At 42.9% G+C, this 18,169-nt stretch overlaps 1 protein-coding gene across 1 annotated transcript in view; it reads left to right on the top strand.

Moving 5' to 3' along the window:
• The window catches only part of LOC106569740 (ras-related protein Rab-31), a 13,384-nt gene extending 328 nt beyond the window's left edge, over positions 1–13,056 (top strand). The window contains exons 2-7 of the mRNA XM_014141320.2: positions 613–692; positions 2,169–2,250; positions 3,964–4,035; positions 4,443–4,549; positions 7,631–7,740; positions 9,242–13,056. Coding sequence (XP_013996795.1) covers positions 613–692; positions 2,169–2,250; positions 3,964–4,035; positions 4,443–4,549; positions 7,631–7,740; positions 9,242–9,339 — 549 coding nt within the window. The 3' untranslated portion in view covers positions 9,340–13,056. The remainder of the gene's footprint in view (positions 1–612; positions 693–2,168; positions 2,251–3,963; positions 4,036–4,442; positions 4,550–7,630; positions 7,741–9,241) is intronic.
• The last annotated feature ends 5,113 nt before the right edge of the window (positions 13,057–18,169 follow it).

Here is an 18,169-nt window from a genome sequence, read left to right as displayed (position 1 = left end):
TTGGGTGGTTTGATTCTCTCCTGTCTGTCTGTCTGTCTTTCTGTCTGCGGTCCGGTTGTGTCTCTTTACACTGGGAACACGACCGTTTTGAATTCCTATCTGTCTTGCTAGGATTTGACATTGTATAGAAACTGCACCGTTATTATGTCATCTTGTCCAAGAATCGTTGTACATTGAGACCAAATGTATTTTAGTAAAATAATGTGGAGTCGCCGCCACATAACCTAATCATAACCTTTCCCCTGACCTTGATAGGCTTTTACAAATCCCTTTTTGTATTATGTTGTTGTTGTTTATTGTACTGCAGTTTAGTTTGTTTGTTGTCCTTGTCCATTGAGAGATTTCCCTTACGATGCATTTGTTTTGGGGAATGGCTCTTCTGACTAATACCAGCCGTTACGCCACCATCCCGTTAGAGTTTTATAAAGTAACCATTCGGTCCTACGGATACAGTATGTATGTATCCTTGGTTCGCATAAACAACAACAACAACAACAGGCTACTAGGATGCTTTAGCCAATAGCGTTGTGTATCTTCTCAAGTCTTTTGTATAGACATAGTAAACCCCTTATATAGCGTTTCACCAATGTGTTATTTTTCTTTCTGCTGTAGGATACAGGAGTGGGCAAGTCTAGTATTGTATGTCGTTTTGTACAGGACCATTTTGACCACAACGTTAGTCCAACGATAGGGTAAGTTGTATGAACGTTAATACCTTATTTTATGCAATAGGCAGCAACAAGTGTGTAATTAGCTTCCTGTCTGTCCTGTTATGGAGACCTTTCAGGAAAATCAAGTTAATTGCAAGAAAATCTCAGATAAAACCAGTCTCAAACTCTGTCTTATGTCCAGGGAAGAAAAGGAAATTAGCAATTACAGTGGGGGGAAAAGTATTTGATCCCCTGCTGATTTTGTACGTTTGCCCACTGACAAAGAAAGTATCAGTCTATAATTTTAATGGTAGGTTTATTTGAACAGTGAGAGACAGAATTGAGTTCCAATTTGTAAGTCGCTCTGGATAAGAGCGTCTGCTAAATGACGTAAATGTACTCTGTACTGGCCTGCTCTGTCCTGCTCTGACCTGTCCTGCTCTGTCCTGTCCTGCTCTGTCCTGTCCTGCTCTGACCTGTCCTGCTCTGACCTGACCTGCTCTATCCTGTCCTGCTCTGTCCTGCTCTGAGCTGTCCTGCTCTGTCCTGTCCTGTCCTGCTCTGTCCTGCTCTGACCTGTCCTGCTCTGTCCTGTCCTGCTCTGACCCGTCCTGCTCTGACCTGTCCTGTCCTGCTCTGTCCTGTCCTGTCCTGCTCTGACCTGTCCTGCTCTGTCCTGTCCTGCTCTGTCCTGTCCTTTCCTGCTCTGTCCTGTCCTGCTCTGACCTGTCCTGCTCTGACCTGTCCTGCTCTGTCCTGTCCTGTCCTGCTCTGACCTGTCCTGCTCTGTCCTGTCCTGCTCTGTCCTGTCCTGTCCTGCTCTGTCCTGTCCTGCTCTGTCCTGTCCTGTCCTGCTCTGACCTGTCCTGCTCTGACCTGTCCTGCTCTGTCCTAACCTGTCCTGCTCTGTCCTGTCCTGTCCTGCTCTGTCCTGTCCTGCTCTGACCTGTCCTGCTCTGTCCTGACCTGTCCTGCTCTGTCCTGTCCTGCTCTGTCCTGTCCTGCTCTGACCTGTCCTGTCCTGCTCTGTCCTGTCCTGTCCAGCTCTGTCCTGTCCTGCTCTAACCTGTCCTGCTCTGACCTGTCCTGTCCTGCTCTGTCCTGTTCTGTCCTGCTCTGTCCTGCTCTGTCCTGCTCTGTCCTGTTCTGTCCTGCTCTAACCTGGCCTGCTCTAACCTGGCCTGCTCTGACCTGGCCTGCTCTGACCTGTCCTGCTTTGACCTGTCCTGTCCTACTCTGACCTGTCCTTCTCTGACCTGTCCTGTCCTGCTCAGACCTGTCCTGCTTTGACCCGTCCTGTCCTGTCCTGCTCTGACCTGTCCTGCTTTGACCTGACCTGACCTGTCCTGTCCTACTCTGACCTGTCCTGTCCTGCTCTGACCTGTCCTGTCCTACTCTGACCTGTCCTTCTTGTTCCTGACCTATTCTGTCATCAAGCAGTTAACACTATTCTATCATTCCGACAGTTGTCTTAATGATTAAGACTGTGCTTCGCCTAATGTTCTCTGATACTTGCAGGGCATCGTTTTTAACCAAGACGGTGCCGTGTGGACATGAACTACACAAGTTCCTCATCTGGGACACAGCAGGACAGGAAAGGGTGGGTACCTCCTCTTTCTTCTTTTCCTCATCCTTTATCTGTTCAACATTCTCACTCAGTGGAGGCTGCTGATTGGAGGATGGCTTGTTATAATGAACTGGAATGGAGTAAATGGAATGATATTTTTAAACACATGGTTTCCATTCCAGCCGTTATTATGAGCCCTTCTCCTCTCAGCAGTCTCCTCTGCTCTCACTGGTTGGGTTTGCCATCTCAAAATAAGACCCAACTCATTCTGGCAGCCTTTCCTCTCTTACTTGGACCAGTCGGCGCTGTGAATTTGCACTTTTTAACGCACTCTCAATTGTCATATGGTAATCTACCTTTGGGCAGCATGTGCTGGCCCCGCCACCCGAGCAGTCGGGAGGGGAATAAGGGTGGAATAAGGGGTGGGGTTACATCTACACTTTTTCTTTCTACCTGTCCTTGTTCTGTATGTCTTGTTTTGTAATATTTGTTTTGTGCCCAGAACTCTGGGTCTTGTGGTTAATGTCTGTTCTCTTATGTTTAGATAAGAGCTGTAAACTTGTCTTTTATACCTATACACCATTCTTGTGTGTGTGTTCAATAAAAAATATTTGAACTAAAATAAGACCCAACTCATTCTGGGAGATTAGAAAAACCTGTTCACTTTGTTTTCATTTTATCCAGTCAACAAGGTAAAGGCTGATTCATGGAGACTGGAAGGATCAGAAATGGGCGACTACTCACTATATGATTTGTCCGTTGGACCGAGATTTAGTTTGACGTTGTTGTCTTGTCTCGCGTTGCCATAGCCATACTTCCTGTGTCCGATGGTGTCTGTCCAATCACTGCTCAAGTGGCTTACACAATCTTTTCTTGACTGTGTAACATATGTCTCGTCATCATGAGAAGGAGTCCCAATTTTCAGAGAACATGTGGTTTGTTATTCTGTTACACAGTACGGGTCAGAGTTCAAGGTTCATAGTATTGTTGTGGCGTGATGACTCACAGGAGTGGGGTGTAAATGTAAATGTGTGTGTGTGTGTGTGTGTGTGTGTGTGTGTGTGTGTGTGTGTGTGTGTTTTAAATGGAAATATGTGTAGGAGGGGCAATATGCTGACCAGGCGTGCTGTTAGAATGTCTCTGTGACCAAGGTGCAGCGTGGGTTGGGTTCATCGTTTTTTTATTTTCAATGTGAACCAGTAAAAACAATAAACAATACAACGAACGAAAAGCTATGCGTGCCAAACACATGCAACACAAAGACAAGATCCTACAACTGACTGTGGGGGAAAAAGGGCTGCCTAAGTATGATTCCCAATCAGAGACAACGAATGACAGCTGCCTCTGATTGGAAACCATACTCGGCCAATCAAAGAAGAGAAGAAAAAAACATAGAAATACAACACATAGAATGCCCACTCCATGTCACACCCTGACCTAACCAAACAGAGGAAAACAGCTCTCTCAGGTGAGGGCGTGACAGTCTCATCGTTACGTCCTTAACACATGGGCGGGAAAATAGCTCACAGTTATATTTGTTTTGCTATACTGTAGCTGGAATCTCGTCATCTCTTTCTCCAAATGTATATTATTTCCTATTTCTATTTAAACTTGAATATTTCTTCTTCTTTTTTTAACCCTAAAGCTGAACTAGTTAGTTAAACATGGTTAAAACCAAGTAATGCAGTCATATGAACTGCAACCTCCCCTTGTTCGTAGCTAACTTCCTGTATCGTTTTATTCCAGTTCCACTCGTTGGCTCCCATGTACTACCGAGGCTCTGCCGCCGCTGTCATAGTCTATGACATCACCAAACTGGTAAAGAACCGATCAATATTCTGTGTGGATTCCAGACTAGAGACATTACAGTCTGGTCTATTTGTGTTGTCTTGTCAACTCCTGTGGTCACTGTCATGCCAAAACAGATCTGAGACCAGGGCCTGTATTCATAAAGCGTCTCACAGTAGGTGATCTAGGATCCATTTTGCCTTCCAGATCATTATAATTAAGATTTTATATTGGACAAGTGGGGACCTGATCCTAGATCAGCACTTCTACTTTATGAATACGGGCCAGGCTAGAGAAAGGAGGCTTTGGGGGTAAAAAGCAAAGTTTGACAAATCAGTCCTGTAGTAAAGTGTAACCTGGCCATTGGTCTGTTCTGTCTGCCTTGTTCTGTCTGCTCTGTTCGCCTGTCTGTCTGCACTGTTCTGTCTGTCCGTCAGGACTCTTTCCAGACACTGAAGAAATGGGTGAAGGAGCTGAAGGAGCACGGTCCTGAGGACATCATTGTTGCCTTGGCAGGGAACAAGAAGGATTTGGGTGACATCAGGTATCAGTCCTTCACCACTTCTGTAGAACCGTGTTAAAGGGCTAAAGTTGTCATGGAAACTAGAGGTCGACCGATTAATCGGAATGGCCGATTTAATTAGGGCCGATTTCAAGGTTTCATAACAATCGGTAATCGCCATTTTTGGACACCGATCATGGCCGATTACATTGCACTCCACGAGGAGACTGCGTGGCAGGCTGACTACCTGTTATGCGAGTGCAGCAAGGAGCCAAGGTAAGTTGCTAGCTAGCATTAAACTTATCTTATTAAAAACAATCAATCTTAACATAATCACTAGTTAACTACACATGGTTGATGATATTACTAGTTTATCTAGCGTGTCCTGCGTTGCATATAATCAATGCGGTGCCTGTTAATTTATCATTGATTCACTGCCTACTTCGCCAAACAGTTATTTAACAAGCGCATTCGCGAAAAAAGCACTGTCGTTGCACCAATGTGTACCTAACCATAAACATCAACGCCTTTCTTAAAATCAATACACAAGTATATATTTTTTAACCTGCATATTTAGTTAATATTGCCTGCTAACATGAATTTCTTTTAACTAGGGAAATTGTGTCACTTCTCTTGCGTTCTGTGCAACAGAGTCAGGGTATATGCAGCAGTTTGGGCCGCCTGGCCTGTTGCGAACTAATTTGCCAGAATTTTACGTAATTATGACATAACATTGAAGGTTGTGCAATGTAACAGGATTATTTAGACTTAGGGATGCCACCCGTTAGATAAAATACGGAACGGGTCCGTATTTCACTTAAAGAATAAACGTTTTGTTTTCGAACTGATAGTTTCCGGATTCGACCATATTAATGACATAAGGCTCGTATTTCTGTGTGTTATGTTATAATTAAGTCAATGATTTGATATTTGATAGAGCAGTCTGACTGAGCGGTGGTAGGCAGCAGCAGGCTCGTAAGCATTCATTCAAACAGCACTTTAGTGCGTTTGCCAGCAGCTCTTTGCTGTGCTTCAAGCATTGCGCTGTTTAAGACTTCAAGCCTGTCAACTCCCAAGATTAGGCTGGTGTAACCGATGTGAAATGGCTAGCTAGTTAGCGGGGTGCGCGCTAATAGCGTTTCAAACGTCACTCGCTCTGAGACTTGGAGTAGTTGTTACCCTTGCTCTGCAAGGGCCGCAGCTTTTGTAGAGCGATGGATAACGATGCTTCGAGGGTGGCTGTTGTCGATGTGTTCCTGGTTTGAGCCCAGGTAGGAGCGAGGAGAGGGACGGAAGCTATACTGTTACACTGGCAATACTAAAGTGCCTGTAAGAACATCCAATAGTCAAAGGTATATGAAATACAAATCGTATAGAGAGAAATAGTCCTATAATTCCTATAATAATTACAACCTAAAACTTCTTACCTGGGAATATTGAAGACTCATGTTAAAAGGAACCACCAGCTTTCATATGTTCTCATGTTCTGAGCAAGGAACTTAAACGTTAGCTTTTTTACATGGCACATATTGCACTTTTACTTTCTTCTCCAACACTTTGTTTTTGCATTATTTAAACCAAATTGAACATGTTTCATTATTTATTTGAGGCTAAATTGATTTTATTGATGTATTATATTAAGTTAAAATAAAAGTGTTCATTCAGTATTGTTGTAATTGTCATTATTACAAATAAATGTAAAAAAAAACGTCCGATTAATCGGTATCGGCTTTTTTTGGTCCTCCAATAATCGGTATCGCCGTTGAAAAATCATAATCGGTCGACCTCTAATGGAAACCCTGTTGATTGGTTGCCATGGTGTTGTGTGTTACTATTGTTGGGACTCTGCAATACAACTCTGCTCTGTCGGCCATAAGAGCCATTTGATTGACAGGACATCGATGTCCACCTTTGTTACATTTATGACTAGGAAGTATTAGCTCTAGCTACCAGTCTCAAGCTAAGGAAGTGTAGTATGGAACCCTGACCTGTTCACTGGACGTGCTACCTGTCCCAGACCTGCTGTTTTCAACTCTCTAGAGACAGCAGGAGCGGTAGAGATACTCTCAAAGATCGGCTATGAAAAGCCAACTGACATTTACTCTTGAGGTGCTGACCTGTTGCACCCTCTACAACTACTATGATTATTATTATTTGACCATGCTGGTCATCTATGAACATTAGAACATCTTGGCCATGTTCTGTTATAATCTCTGCCCGGCACAGCCAGAAGAGGACTGGTCACCCCTCGTAGCCTGGTTTCTTCCTAGGTTTTGGCCTTTCTAGGGAGTTTTTCCTAGCCACCGTGCTTCTACACCTGCATTGCTTGCTGTTTGGAGTTTTAGGCTGGGGGTTTCTGTACAGCACTTTGAGATATCACCTGAGGTAAGAAGGGCTATATAAATAGATTTGATTTGATTTGATTAGTAAGTTGACAACAAGGGTTTAATTTTGTTTACTTAACAACTAAAATACTATTCTGAGCTGACATTCTCACAAGGGTGCAACCTCACCACCACCATGTTAAAGTCTGTTTGTTATGGAAGCCCTGTTGATGAGTCACCACCACCGTGTTAAAGGTTGTTATGGAAGCCCTGTTGATGAGTCACCACCACCGTGTTAAAGGCTGTTAGGGAAGCCCTGTTGATGAGTCACCACCACCATGTTAAAGGCTGTTAGGGAAGCCCTGTTGATGAGTCACCACCACCATGTTAAAGGCTGTTAGGGAAGCCCTGTTGATGAGTCACCGCCACCGTGTTAAAGGCTGTTAGGGAAGCCCTGTTGATGAGTCACCACCACCGTGTTAAAGGTTGTTATGGAAGCCCTGTTGATGAGTCACCACCATGTTAAAGGCTGTTTGTTATGGAAGCCCTGTTGATGAGTCACCACCACCATGTTAAAGGCTGTTATGGAAAAGCCCTGTTGATGAGTCACCATCACCATGTTAAAGGCTGTTTGTTAGGAAAAGCCCTGTTGATGAGTCACCACCACTATGTTAAAGGATATTTGTTATGGAAAAGCCCTGTTGATGAGTCACCACCACCGTGTTAAAGGTTGTTTGTTATGGAAAAGCCCTGTTGATGAGTCAACCCAAGCTGTAGTTTATAGTATCTCTTTTAACAGGGAAGTTCCTATGAAGGAAGCTAAGGACTTTGCTGAGTCCATCGCAGCTATCTTCATGGAGACCAGCGCCAGAAACGCTGTCAATGTGGAGGAGCTCTTTCAGAAGATCAGTAAGTGTTTCAGTTTAGAGTTTATGTTGGCAGGGTGGTTCACTCCATACGACCACATCAAACACTGTTTAGTTTGTTTTATCATGAATTGTTATGCAAGATGTGCCATGGGTCGGCAGGTAGCCTAGTGGTTAGAGTGTAGGGGCGGCAGGTAGCCTAGTGGTTAGAGTGTAGGGGCGGCAGGTAGCCTAGTGGTTAGAGTGTAGGGGCGGCAGGTAGCCTAGTGGTTAGAGTGTAGGGGCGGCAGGTAACCTAGTGGTTATAGTGTGGGGTGGCAGGTAGCCTAGTGGTTATAGTGTAGGGGAGGCAGGTAGCCTAGTGGTTAGAGTGTAGGGACGGCAGGGTAGCCTAGTGGTTAGAGTGTAGGGGCGGTAGGTAGCCTAGTGGTTAGAGTGTAGGGGCGGTAGGTAGCCTAGTGGTTAGAGTGTAGGGGCGGTAGGTAGCCTAGTGGTTAGAGTGTAGGGGCGGCAGGTAGCCTAGTGGTTAGAGTGTAGGGGCGGCAGGTAGCCTAGTGGTTAGAGTGTAGGGGCGGCAGGTAGCCTAGTGGTTAGAGTGTAGGGGCGGCAGGGTAGCCTAGCGGTTAGAGTGTGGGGGCGGCAGGTAACCTAGCGGTTAGAGTGGAGGGACGGCAGGTAACCTAGCGGTTAGAGTGGAGGGACGGCAGGTAGCCTAGTGGTTAGAGGGGAGGGGCGACAGGTAGCCTAGTGGTTAGAGTGTAGGGGCGGCAGGTAGCCTAGTGGTTAGAGTGTAGGGGCGGCAGGTAGCCTAGTGGTTAGAGTGTAGGGGCGGCAGGGTAGCCTAGTGGTTAGAGTGTAGGGGCGGCAGGTAGCCTAGTGGTTAGAGCGTAGGGTCGGCAGGTAGCCTAGTGGTTAGAGCGTAGGGGCGGTAGGTAGCCTAGTGGTTAGAGTGTTGGGTCAGTAACCTAAAGGTTGCTGGATCGAATCCTTGAGCTGACATGGTAAAAATCTGTCGTTCTGCCCCTGAACAAGGCAGTTTAACCCACTGTTCCTAGGCCGTCATTGTAAATAAGAATTTGTTCTTATTAACTGACTTGCCTCGTTAAATAAAGTCACTGAACTAAAGCATGAATTTCTTTTGATTTGTGTTTGTTGTAGACACTACAACATTCCATTCAACCTTGTAAGACAGAGTAGCACCATTCAGTACAGTGCCTGTTAGCAGCTCTCTTAGGGACAAATCTGAACTTCCACTTCATTCAGATTTTCACTTAAGTGAAAGTTAGGATTCACCACTTAAAGGGATAGTGTGAGATCTTGGCAATTATTAAGCCCTTTTTCTACATACCCAGAGTCAGATGAACAAAGTGGATACCTATTTGTATGTCTCTGTGTGCAGTTTCAAGGAAGGTAGCTTCTGGAGCCATTGCTAACCCTAGTTATTCCAGAAACTACCTCAACTTCCTTCAAACTGCACCTGGTTGCTGAAACTGCACCTTCAGACTGCACCTGCTCCTTCAAACTGATCCTGTGTTGTGTTTCAGGTAAACAGATTCCACCTCTGGAGAATCCAGACGTTGACGGCAACGAGCCCTTCAAGATAACCCGGCAGTCTCCTCCGTCTAACAAACTCTGCTGCTAGTAAGACTACTGCTGAGTCCCAAATAGACACAGAGCACCCTACCACGCCTAGACCATAGCACCCTACCCCCCCCCCACATTTCCTCTTAGGGAACAAGGAGTTTAGGGAACAAGGAGTTTAGGGAACAAGGAGTTTAGGGAACAAGGAGTTTAGGGAACAATGAGTCGGTTCAGAATTCTGCATCAGATTTGCCAGTGAGATTATCACTGGCCTTGGTTCCACACATACACAGCTGCATGGATCACAGGGTCCACAATGCAACATTGTAATACACTGCTGTGTGGCTCAACTACTCACAGTCCACCTCCACACAGTCCACCATGCATGTACGGTACATTGGTCTCAGGGGAGAGGAGGACGACAACATGGCTTTGGCTTGTGATAGATCAGACCCTCTCACCTGTAGCATAGTAACCAGCGTGTCCAGGTGCAGAAACCACCCCTATAACCCAGATAAGGATACAGTAACCCATAGAAAGATACAATAACCCATAGACAGATACAGTAAGCCATAGAAAGATACAGTAAGCAATAGAAAGATACAATAACCCATAGAAAGATACAGTAAGCCATAGAAAGATACAGTAAGCCATAGAAAGATACAATAAGCCATAGAAAGATACAGTAAGCCATATAAGGATACAGTAACCCATAGAAAGATACAGTAAGCCATAGAAAGATACAGTAACCCATATAACGATACAGTAACCCACAGAAAGATGCAGTAACCCATAGAAAGATACAGTAAGCCATAGAAAGATACAGTAACCCATATAAGGATACAGTAACCCACAGAAAGATACAGTAACCCATAGAAAGATACAGTAACCCATAGAAAGATATATAAAGATACAGTAACCCACAGAAAGATACAGTAACCCATATAAGGATACAGTAACCCATAGAAAGATACAGTAAGCCATAGAAAGATACAGTAAACCATAGAAAGATACAGTAGGTAGACATTTCGCCATATTTCTTATACGTCCTCTCAGATTGACTCCAGTGCCTTGGTAAGGTGTGTTGTAAGTGTCATTTCTGGACTGGGCCTGTGTGTGCTGACTCAGGAGGGGAAACCAGTTTGTCGCCCTCTAGTGTTTTTGGTTAGAGATTAACATCAGAAAATGGATCCTGAAGTTACACACAATTTAAAGGAGAACTGCACTTCCTGATTTGGCCACGTTTTTCATCAATTCTCATTAAGAAATGCTAACGGCCATGACTGAAGGTAAACAAACTGTTGTCACAAAGTTGGAAGCACAGAATCGTCTAGAATTGAATTGTATGCTGTAGCGTTATGATTTCCCTTCACTGGAACTAAGGGGCCTAGCCCGAACCATGAAAAACATCCCCAGACCATTATTCCTCCTCCACCAAACTTTACAGTTGTCACTTTGCATTGGGGCAGGTAGAGTTCTGGCGTCTGCCAAACCCAGATTTGTTCATCGGATTGGCAAATGGTGAAGCGTGATTCATCACTCCAGAGAACACCTTTCCACTGCTCCAGAGTCCAATGGCGGCGAGCTTTACACCACTCCAGCCGACGCTTGGCATTGCGCATGGTGATCATAGGTTTCTGTGCAGCTGCTCAGTCATGTAAACCCATTTCATGAAGCTCCTGACAAACAGTTATTGTGCTGACGTTGCTTCCAGAGGCAGTTTGGAACTTGGTAGTGAGTGTTGTAACCGAGGACAAACTATTTTTATGCACTTCAGTAGTCGGCGGTTCCGTTCTGTGAGCTTGTGTGGCCTACCACTTTGCGGCTGAGCCGTTGTTACTCCTAGACATTTCCACTTCACAATAACAACACTTACAGTTGCCTGGGACAGAAATTTGATAAACTGACTTGTTGGTAAGGTGTTGTCCTATGATGTGCCAGGTGGGCAGGGTTTGCACATTTTAGACTATTCCATTGGTCCTCCTTAAAGAGAGATCTCCGTCATAGCGAATACGCCCAGTCTTTTCCCAGAAAACATGGTGCCACCATGTGTTAAAAGGCAAAAGGGGGCATGAATTGTTGACATGATTGTAATCCCAAACCCTCAAGTAAGTCATGACTCAGTCATTTACCGAACTCTTGTTTTGACCGAGACTGACTTTATGACCAAAAATTATCAAATTTTTTAACTTTCTAGTCAATTTTGCCATTTAGAAATGAAAGATTCTGACTCATAGTGATGTCACAAAGGCTGTTTTAAAAATGGAGGAGTTTATTCTAAGGGGCAGTCGACCTTTAAAAAACAATAGACAGAGACTTTTATACGCATACTGGGATATGTTTTTATTTCATAGTTAGCAGCACAATAAAAAAAAAAAAATAAACATTTAATCTTGAAAATCGAAACATGTTAGATCTCATCTCTAACGCGCTGAACATGAACATTTGGATAAATTGCACAAATAATAAATAATCTAGTTGAGTTTAATGACGTTTAATAAAATGACAAAAATATTCATGCAGACTAGAGATTACGTTCTGAATTCTTATACGATATATAGAGATTACAATCCAAATTCTCATTCCAGAATATGCAGTCAACAGTTGAGCAGATCTAGTGATTGCATTGTTGCCTTGTGACTCCAGTATTGCTTAGATCGATAGATAGAATCCCTTTGTAGCTGACGATATTGATATTGATTTCATGAATTTGGTCTCGCCAACCGTTGTCTTTTTCCCCATTGAAATGCTGGTATAGAATATGTATTTTGAGAATGTATAAGGTGTTCAAAATGTATATTTGAAGGACGAAGTAGCATGCATTCGAATACCTGAGTTGCCATGTGTTGTTTGTTTTTTGCTATGTTGTAACGAACATCCATATGTTGTTATTATTATGTAATATTGACCAACTACTGAAAAGGGGCCACTATCACAATAAATACAACTATTGACAATTATAAGGCCAGATGAGCAGATTGATTGATCGGTGGACTAACTACTGTATCTGTGAGGTAATATAGCCTCTTCGATTCAACCACTCGGGTGTGGATTTTAAATAGTCTTTTTTTTTTTATTATTGGGATTTTAAAGTGGAACTTTTATGTAGCTAGTTCCTGTACTTTCTCAGGAAAAACAATGACACAGTATTAATGACTACATTTAATGACTACATTCCCAATGTGGTGTTGGTAATAGCTGAATTGCCGTAAAGTAGACCGAGTTAAAAGGATGTGTAGAACTGTACAACATGTGTACCTTTTTGTAAGTATAAAGCTGAGTTTACAGCAACAGTCCTTGCGGATCTAACAGTGTCATATGTTTGGATTAAAAAAAAATAAAAAATACTTTGTGGGAAGATACTGTAGAGGAGACAGAAAAGATTGTCCATGTTTTTTTTCTTCTGTTTGACATTCGTCTGTGTACAGTTATACACACACACACACACACACACACACACACACACACCAGAGGTGTTAGCTCACAATACTGAGATGTAGTATTCTGTACAAACTTGACAAATATCAAATGTCTTCCCAGCCTGAGTTTGCCTTTAACCATTTATACATACAGTCCATTCTGCAATGCAAACAATTGCCTTTGTCTTCCCTCTGTAGACAAAATCTAATATGACATTTATTATTATTATTATTATTATTATTAATAGTTTAAATTGTTACTTTTTTGTGTACTTGACTCAAGTTATTTACTTTTCTATATATAACACAATAACATTTTATGTATTAATCTGTCTGATAATAAAGTGGTATTATTTGTATTTTCTCTTGGTTCTTTATCTCTTTGTTTCTGTTGTGTTGTTGCCTCGATAGAATGACAATTGTAAAAGTTATTCCTATCCCTGTCACGCCCTGACCTACTCTACCATAGAAAATAACAGCTTACCATGGTCAGGATGCGACAATCCCTCTGATCCACAAATGGACTGTTTTCCAATACTATTATATACATTGCCAGTCAAACGTTTGGACACACCTACTCATTCCAGCGTTTTTATTTATTTTTACTATTTTCTACATTGTAGAATAATAGTGAAGACATCAAAACTATGAAATAACACATTTTGGAATCATGTAGTAACCAAAAAAGTGTTAAAACAGATCAAATATATATATATTATATTCGAGATTCTTCAAAGTAGCCTTGATGACAGTTTTGCACTCTTGTCGTTCACTCAACCTGGAATCCATTTAAGTTAATATGTGTGCCTTATTAAAAGTTAATCCAGGCTGAATCACAACCGGTCGTGATTGGGAGTCCCATAGGGTGGCGCACAATTGGCCCAGCGTCGTCAGGGGTTTGGCCGATGTAGACCGTCATTGTAAATAAGAATGTGTTCTTAACTGACTTGCCTAGTTAAATAAATGTTAAATTTAAAAAAATAGAAAAAATTAAATGTGTGGAATTTCTTTCCTTCTTAATGCGTTTAAGCCAATCAGTTGTGTTGTGATAAGGTAGGGGTGGTATACAGAAGATAGTTCATATTATGACAAGAACAGCTCAAATAAGCAAAGAGAAATGACAGTCCATCATTATTTTAAGACATGAAGGTCAGTCAATCCTGGGGAACTTTGAACGTTTCTTCATGTGCAGTCGCAAAAACCATCAAGCGCTATGATGAAACTGGCTCTCATGAGGACCACCATCAACTGTTCAGAGGAGACTGTGTGAATCAGGCCTTCATGGTCAAATTGCTGCAAAGAAACCACTACTAAAGGACACCAATAACCTCTTACATCTAGACGTTCCGCTAGCGGAACACCTGCTCCAATATCCAATGATAGGCGTGGCGCGAATTACAAATTCCTCAATACAAAAACTTCAATTTTTCAAACATATGACTATTTCACAGCATTTTAAAGATAAGACTCTCCTTTATCTAACCACACTGTCCGATTTCAAAAAGGCTTTACAACGAAAGCAAAACATTAGATTATGTCAGCAGAGTACCAAGCCAGAAATAATCAGACACCCATTTTTCAAGCTAGCATATAAATGTCACAAAAACCCAGAAGACAGCTAAATGCAGCACCAACCTTTGATGATCTTCATCAGATGACAACCCTAGGACATTATGTTATACAATACATGCATGTTTTGTTCAATCAAGTTCATATTTATATCAAAAACCAGCTTTTTACATTAGCATGTGACGTTCAGAACTAGCATACCCCCCGCAAACTTCCGGCGAATTCACAAAGAATTTACTAAATTACTCACGATAAACGTTCACAAAAAGCATAACAATTATTTTAAGAATTATAGATACAGAACTCCTCTATGCACTCGATAGGTCCGATTTTAAAATAGCTTTTTGGTGAAAGCACATTTTGCAATATTCTAAGTACTTAGCCCAGGCATCACGGGCTAGCTATTTAGACACCCGGCAAGTTTAGCACTCACCAATATCAGGTTTACTACTATAAAAGTTTGATTACCTTTTGTTGTCTTCGTCAGAATGCACTCCCAGGACTGCTACTTCAATAGCAAATGTTGGTTTGGTCCAAAAGAATCCATCGTTATATCCGAATAGCGGCGTTTTGTTCGTGCGTCCCAGACACTATCTGAAATGGTAAATCAGGGTTGCGCGCATGGCGCAATTCGTGACAAAAAAAATCTAAATATTCCATTACCGTACTTCGAAGCATGTCAACCGCTGTTTAAAATCCATTTTTATGCCATTTTTCTCGTAAAAAAGCGATAATATTCCGACCGGGAATCTCCTTTTAGCTAAACAGAGGAAAGTAAACAAAGCTTTTGGTCGACGCGGGCACGAGCCTGAGTCTCACAGTACTGTAACCAGCCACTACCCAAACGCGCTACTTTTTTTTCAGCCAGAGCCTGCAAAGCCACGATTCAGCTTTTTACCGCCTTCTGAGACCCTATGGCAGCCGTAGGAAGTGTCACGGGACAGCTAAGATCCTCACTCTTCAATAAACAGAGACAAGAAGAACGACACCTTGTCAGACAGGCCACTTCCTGCCTGAAACCTTGTCAGGTTTTTGCCTGCCAAATGAGTTCTGTTATACTCACAGACACCATTCAAACAGTTTTAGAAACTTTAGGGTGTTTTCTATCCATATGTAATAAGTATATGCATATTCTAGTTACTGGGTAGGAGTGGTAACCAGATTAAATCGGGTACGTTTTTTATCCAGCCGTGAAAATACTGCCCCCTAGCCATAACAGGATAATAAAAAGACATTTGCTTGGGCCAAAAAACACGAGCAATGGACATTAGATCGGTGGAAATCTGTCCTTTGGTCTGATGGGTCCAAATTTGCGATTTTTGGTTCCAGCCTCCATGTCTTTGTAAGACTCAGAGTAGGTGAAAGGATGATCTCCGCATGTGTGGTCCCCACTGTGAAGCATGGAGGAGGAGGTGTGATGGTGTGGGGGTGCTTTGCTGGTGACACTGATTTATTTCGAATTCAAGGCACACTTAACCAGCATGGCTACCACAGCATTCTGCAGCGGTACGCCCATCCCATCTGGTTTGTGCTTAGTGGGAATATCATTTGTTTTTCAATAGAACAATGACCCAAAACACAACTCCAGGCTGTGTAAGGGCTATTTGACCAAGGAGGAGAGTGATGGAGTGCTGCATCAGATGACCTGGCCGCCACAATCACCCGACCTCAACCCAATTGAGATGGTTTGGGATGAGTTGGACCGCAGAGTGAAGGAAAAGCAGCCAACAAGTGCTCAGCATATGTGGGAACTCCTTCAAGACTGTTGTAAAAGCATTCCTCATGAAGCTGGTTGAGAGAATGCCAAGATTGTTTAAAGCTGTCATCAAGGCAAAGGGTGGCTACTTTGAGGAATCTAAAATCTATTTGGATTTGTTTAACACTTTTGGTTACTACATGATTCCAAATGTGTTATTTTATATTTTGATGTCTTCCCTATTATTCTAAAATGTAGAAAATAGTAAAAATAAAGAAAAACCCTTGAATGACTAGGTGTGTCCAAACTTTTGACTGGTACTGTAGATGGGGTTCCCCCTCTTACCTCCTGCATGGTGTCTATTGTATTGGGTTCAGCCCCCTCTTACCTCCTGCATGGTGTCTATTGTATTGGGTTCAGCCCCCTCTTACCTCCTGCATGGTGTCTACTGTATTGGTTTCAGCCCCCTCTTACCTCCTGCATGGTGTCTACTGTATTGGTTTCAGCCCCCTCTTACCTCCTGCATGGTGTCTATTGTATTGGTTTCAGCCCCCTCTAACCTCCTGCATGGTGTCTATTGTATTGGTTTCAGCTCCCTCTTACCTCCTGCATGGTGTCTACTGTGTTGGTTTCAGCCCCCTCTTACCTCCTGCATGGTGTCTATTGTATTGGTTTCAGCCCCCTCTTACCTCCTGCATGGTGTCTACTGTATTGGTTTCAGCCCCCTCTTACCTCCTGCATGGTGTCTATTGTATTGGTTTCAGCCCCCTCTAACCTCCTGCATGGTGTCTACTGTATTGGTTTCAGCCCCCTCTTACCTCCTGCATGGTGTCTACTGTATTGGTTTCAGCCCCCTCTTACCTTCTGCATGGTGTCTACTGTATTGGTTTCAGCCCCCTCTTACCTCCTGCATGGTGTCTATTGTATTGGTTTCAGCCCCCTCTTACCTCCTGCATGGTGTCTACTGTATTGGTTTCAGTCCCCTCTTACCTCCTGCATGGTGTCTATTGTATTGGTTTCAGCCCCCTCTTACCTCCTGCATGGTGTCTACTGTATTGGTTTCAGCCCCCTCTTACCTCCTGCATGGTGTCTATTGTATTGGTTTCAGCCCCCTCTTACCTCCTGCATGGTGTCTATTGTATTGGTTTCAGCCCCCTCTTACCTCCTGCATGGTGTCTACTGTATTGGTTTCAGCCCCCTCTTACCTCCTGCATGGTGTCTATTGTATTGGTTTCAGCCCCCTCTAACCTCCTGCATGGTGTCTATTGTATTGGTTTCAGCCCCCTCCTACCTCCTGCATGGTGTCTATTGTATTGGTTTCAGCCCCCTCTAACCTCCTGCATGGTGTCTATTGTATTGGTTTCAGCCCCCTTTAACCTCCTGCATGGTGTCTACTGTATTGGTTTCAGCCCCCTCTTACCTCCTGCATGGTGTCTACTGTATTGGTTTCAGCCCCCTCTTACCTTCTGCATGGTGTCTATTGTATTGGTTTCAGCCCCTCTTACCTCCTGCATGGTGTCTACTGTATTGGTGTCATTTGACATTTTGATGTCAGAGTGCCTGGATGTTACTTGGATCGGTTGTGGCCTTTGCAACCCACCTATAAATTAAACTAGGGGAAAGGCTGTTTGTAGTTATATGCGATTACACAGGGAATACACATCTAACATCCAATAGGAAATGGTGGTGACATTTAGTTTTGACACGTGTCGGATGCTATTTGAGAAACCAGAACAAGTGTAAAACGATTTGTGAGTGAAATCAGTGTCATGTATCATGGCTCCCAAGTACAGTAACTGTAAAATGATACTTTGTATCTACCCACTGGACTTCAGTGGTAAAGACACACTGTCCGCTCTACTCTGATTGGCTGTTTACATTAAGCGCAATTCAATTGGAATATATTTCCTGTTTTTTTTCTCTCTCTCCTGATTTGACAGTTGACATTTATCCCAAACTTTCTGTAGGGAAACAGTGAAATATTTGACATTTAGTTTTATTTGACATTTTGACAGTTTTCATCTAGATTTCTAAGATAGTCTGACATACAGTATAACTACTGTTTTAGTAAACATTTGCTGCACGGTTATCACTTTCCCTTTGTCTTTAACCTCTCATTTCAAGGAAACCAAAGGTTTGTCTTTTAAGAGTCTTATCCTATTTAGTGAAGGTATTGGTCTCTGACCTTTGGGAATGCTGTAAATAGA

The sequence above is a fragment of the Salmo salar genome, chromosome ssa14 (assembly GCF_905237065.1).
Source record: "Salmo salar chromosome ssa14, Ssal_v3.1, whole genome shotgun sequence".
Lineage (NCBI taxonomy): Eukaryota > Metazoa > Chordata > Actinopteri > Salmoniformes > Salmonidae > Salmo > Salmo salar.
This window is presented reverse-complemented; position numbering and strand designations above follow the sequence as displayed.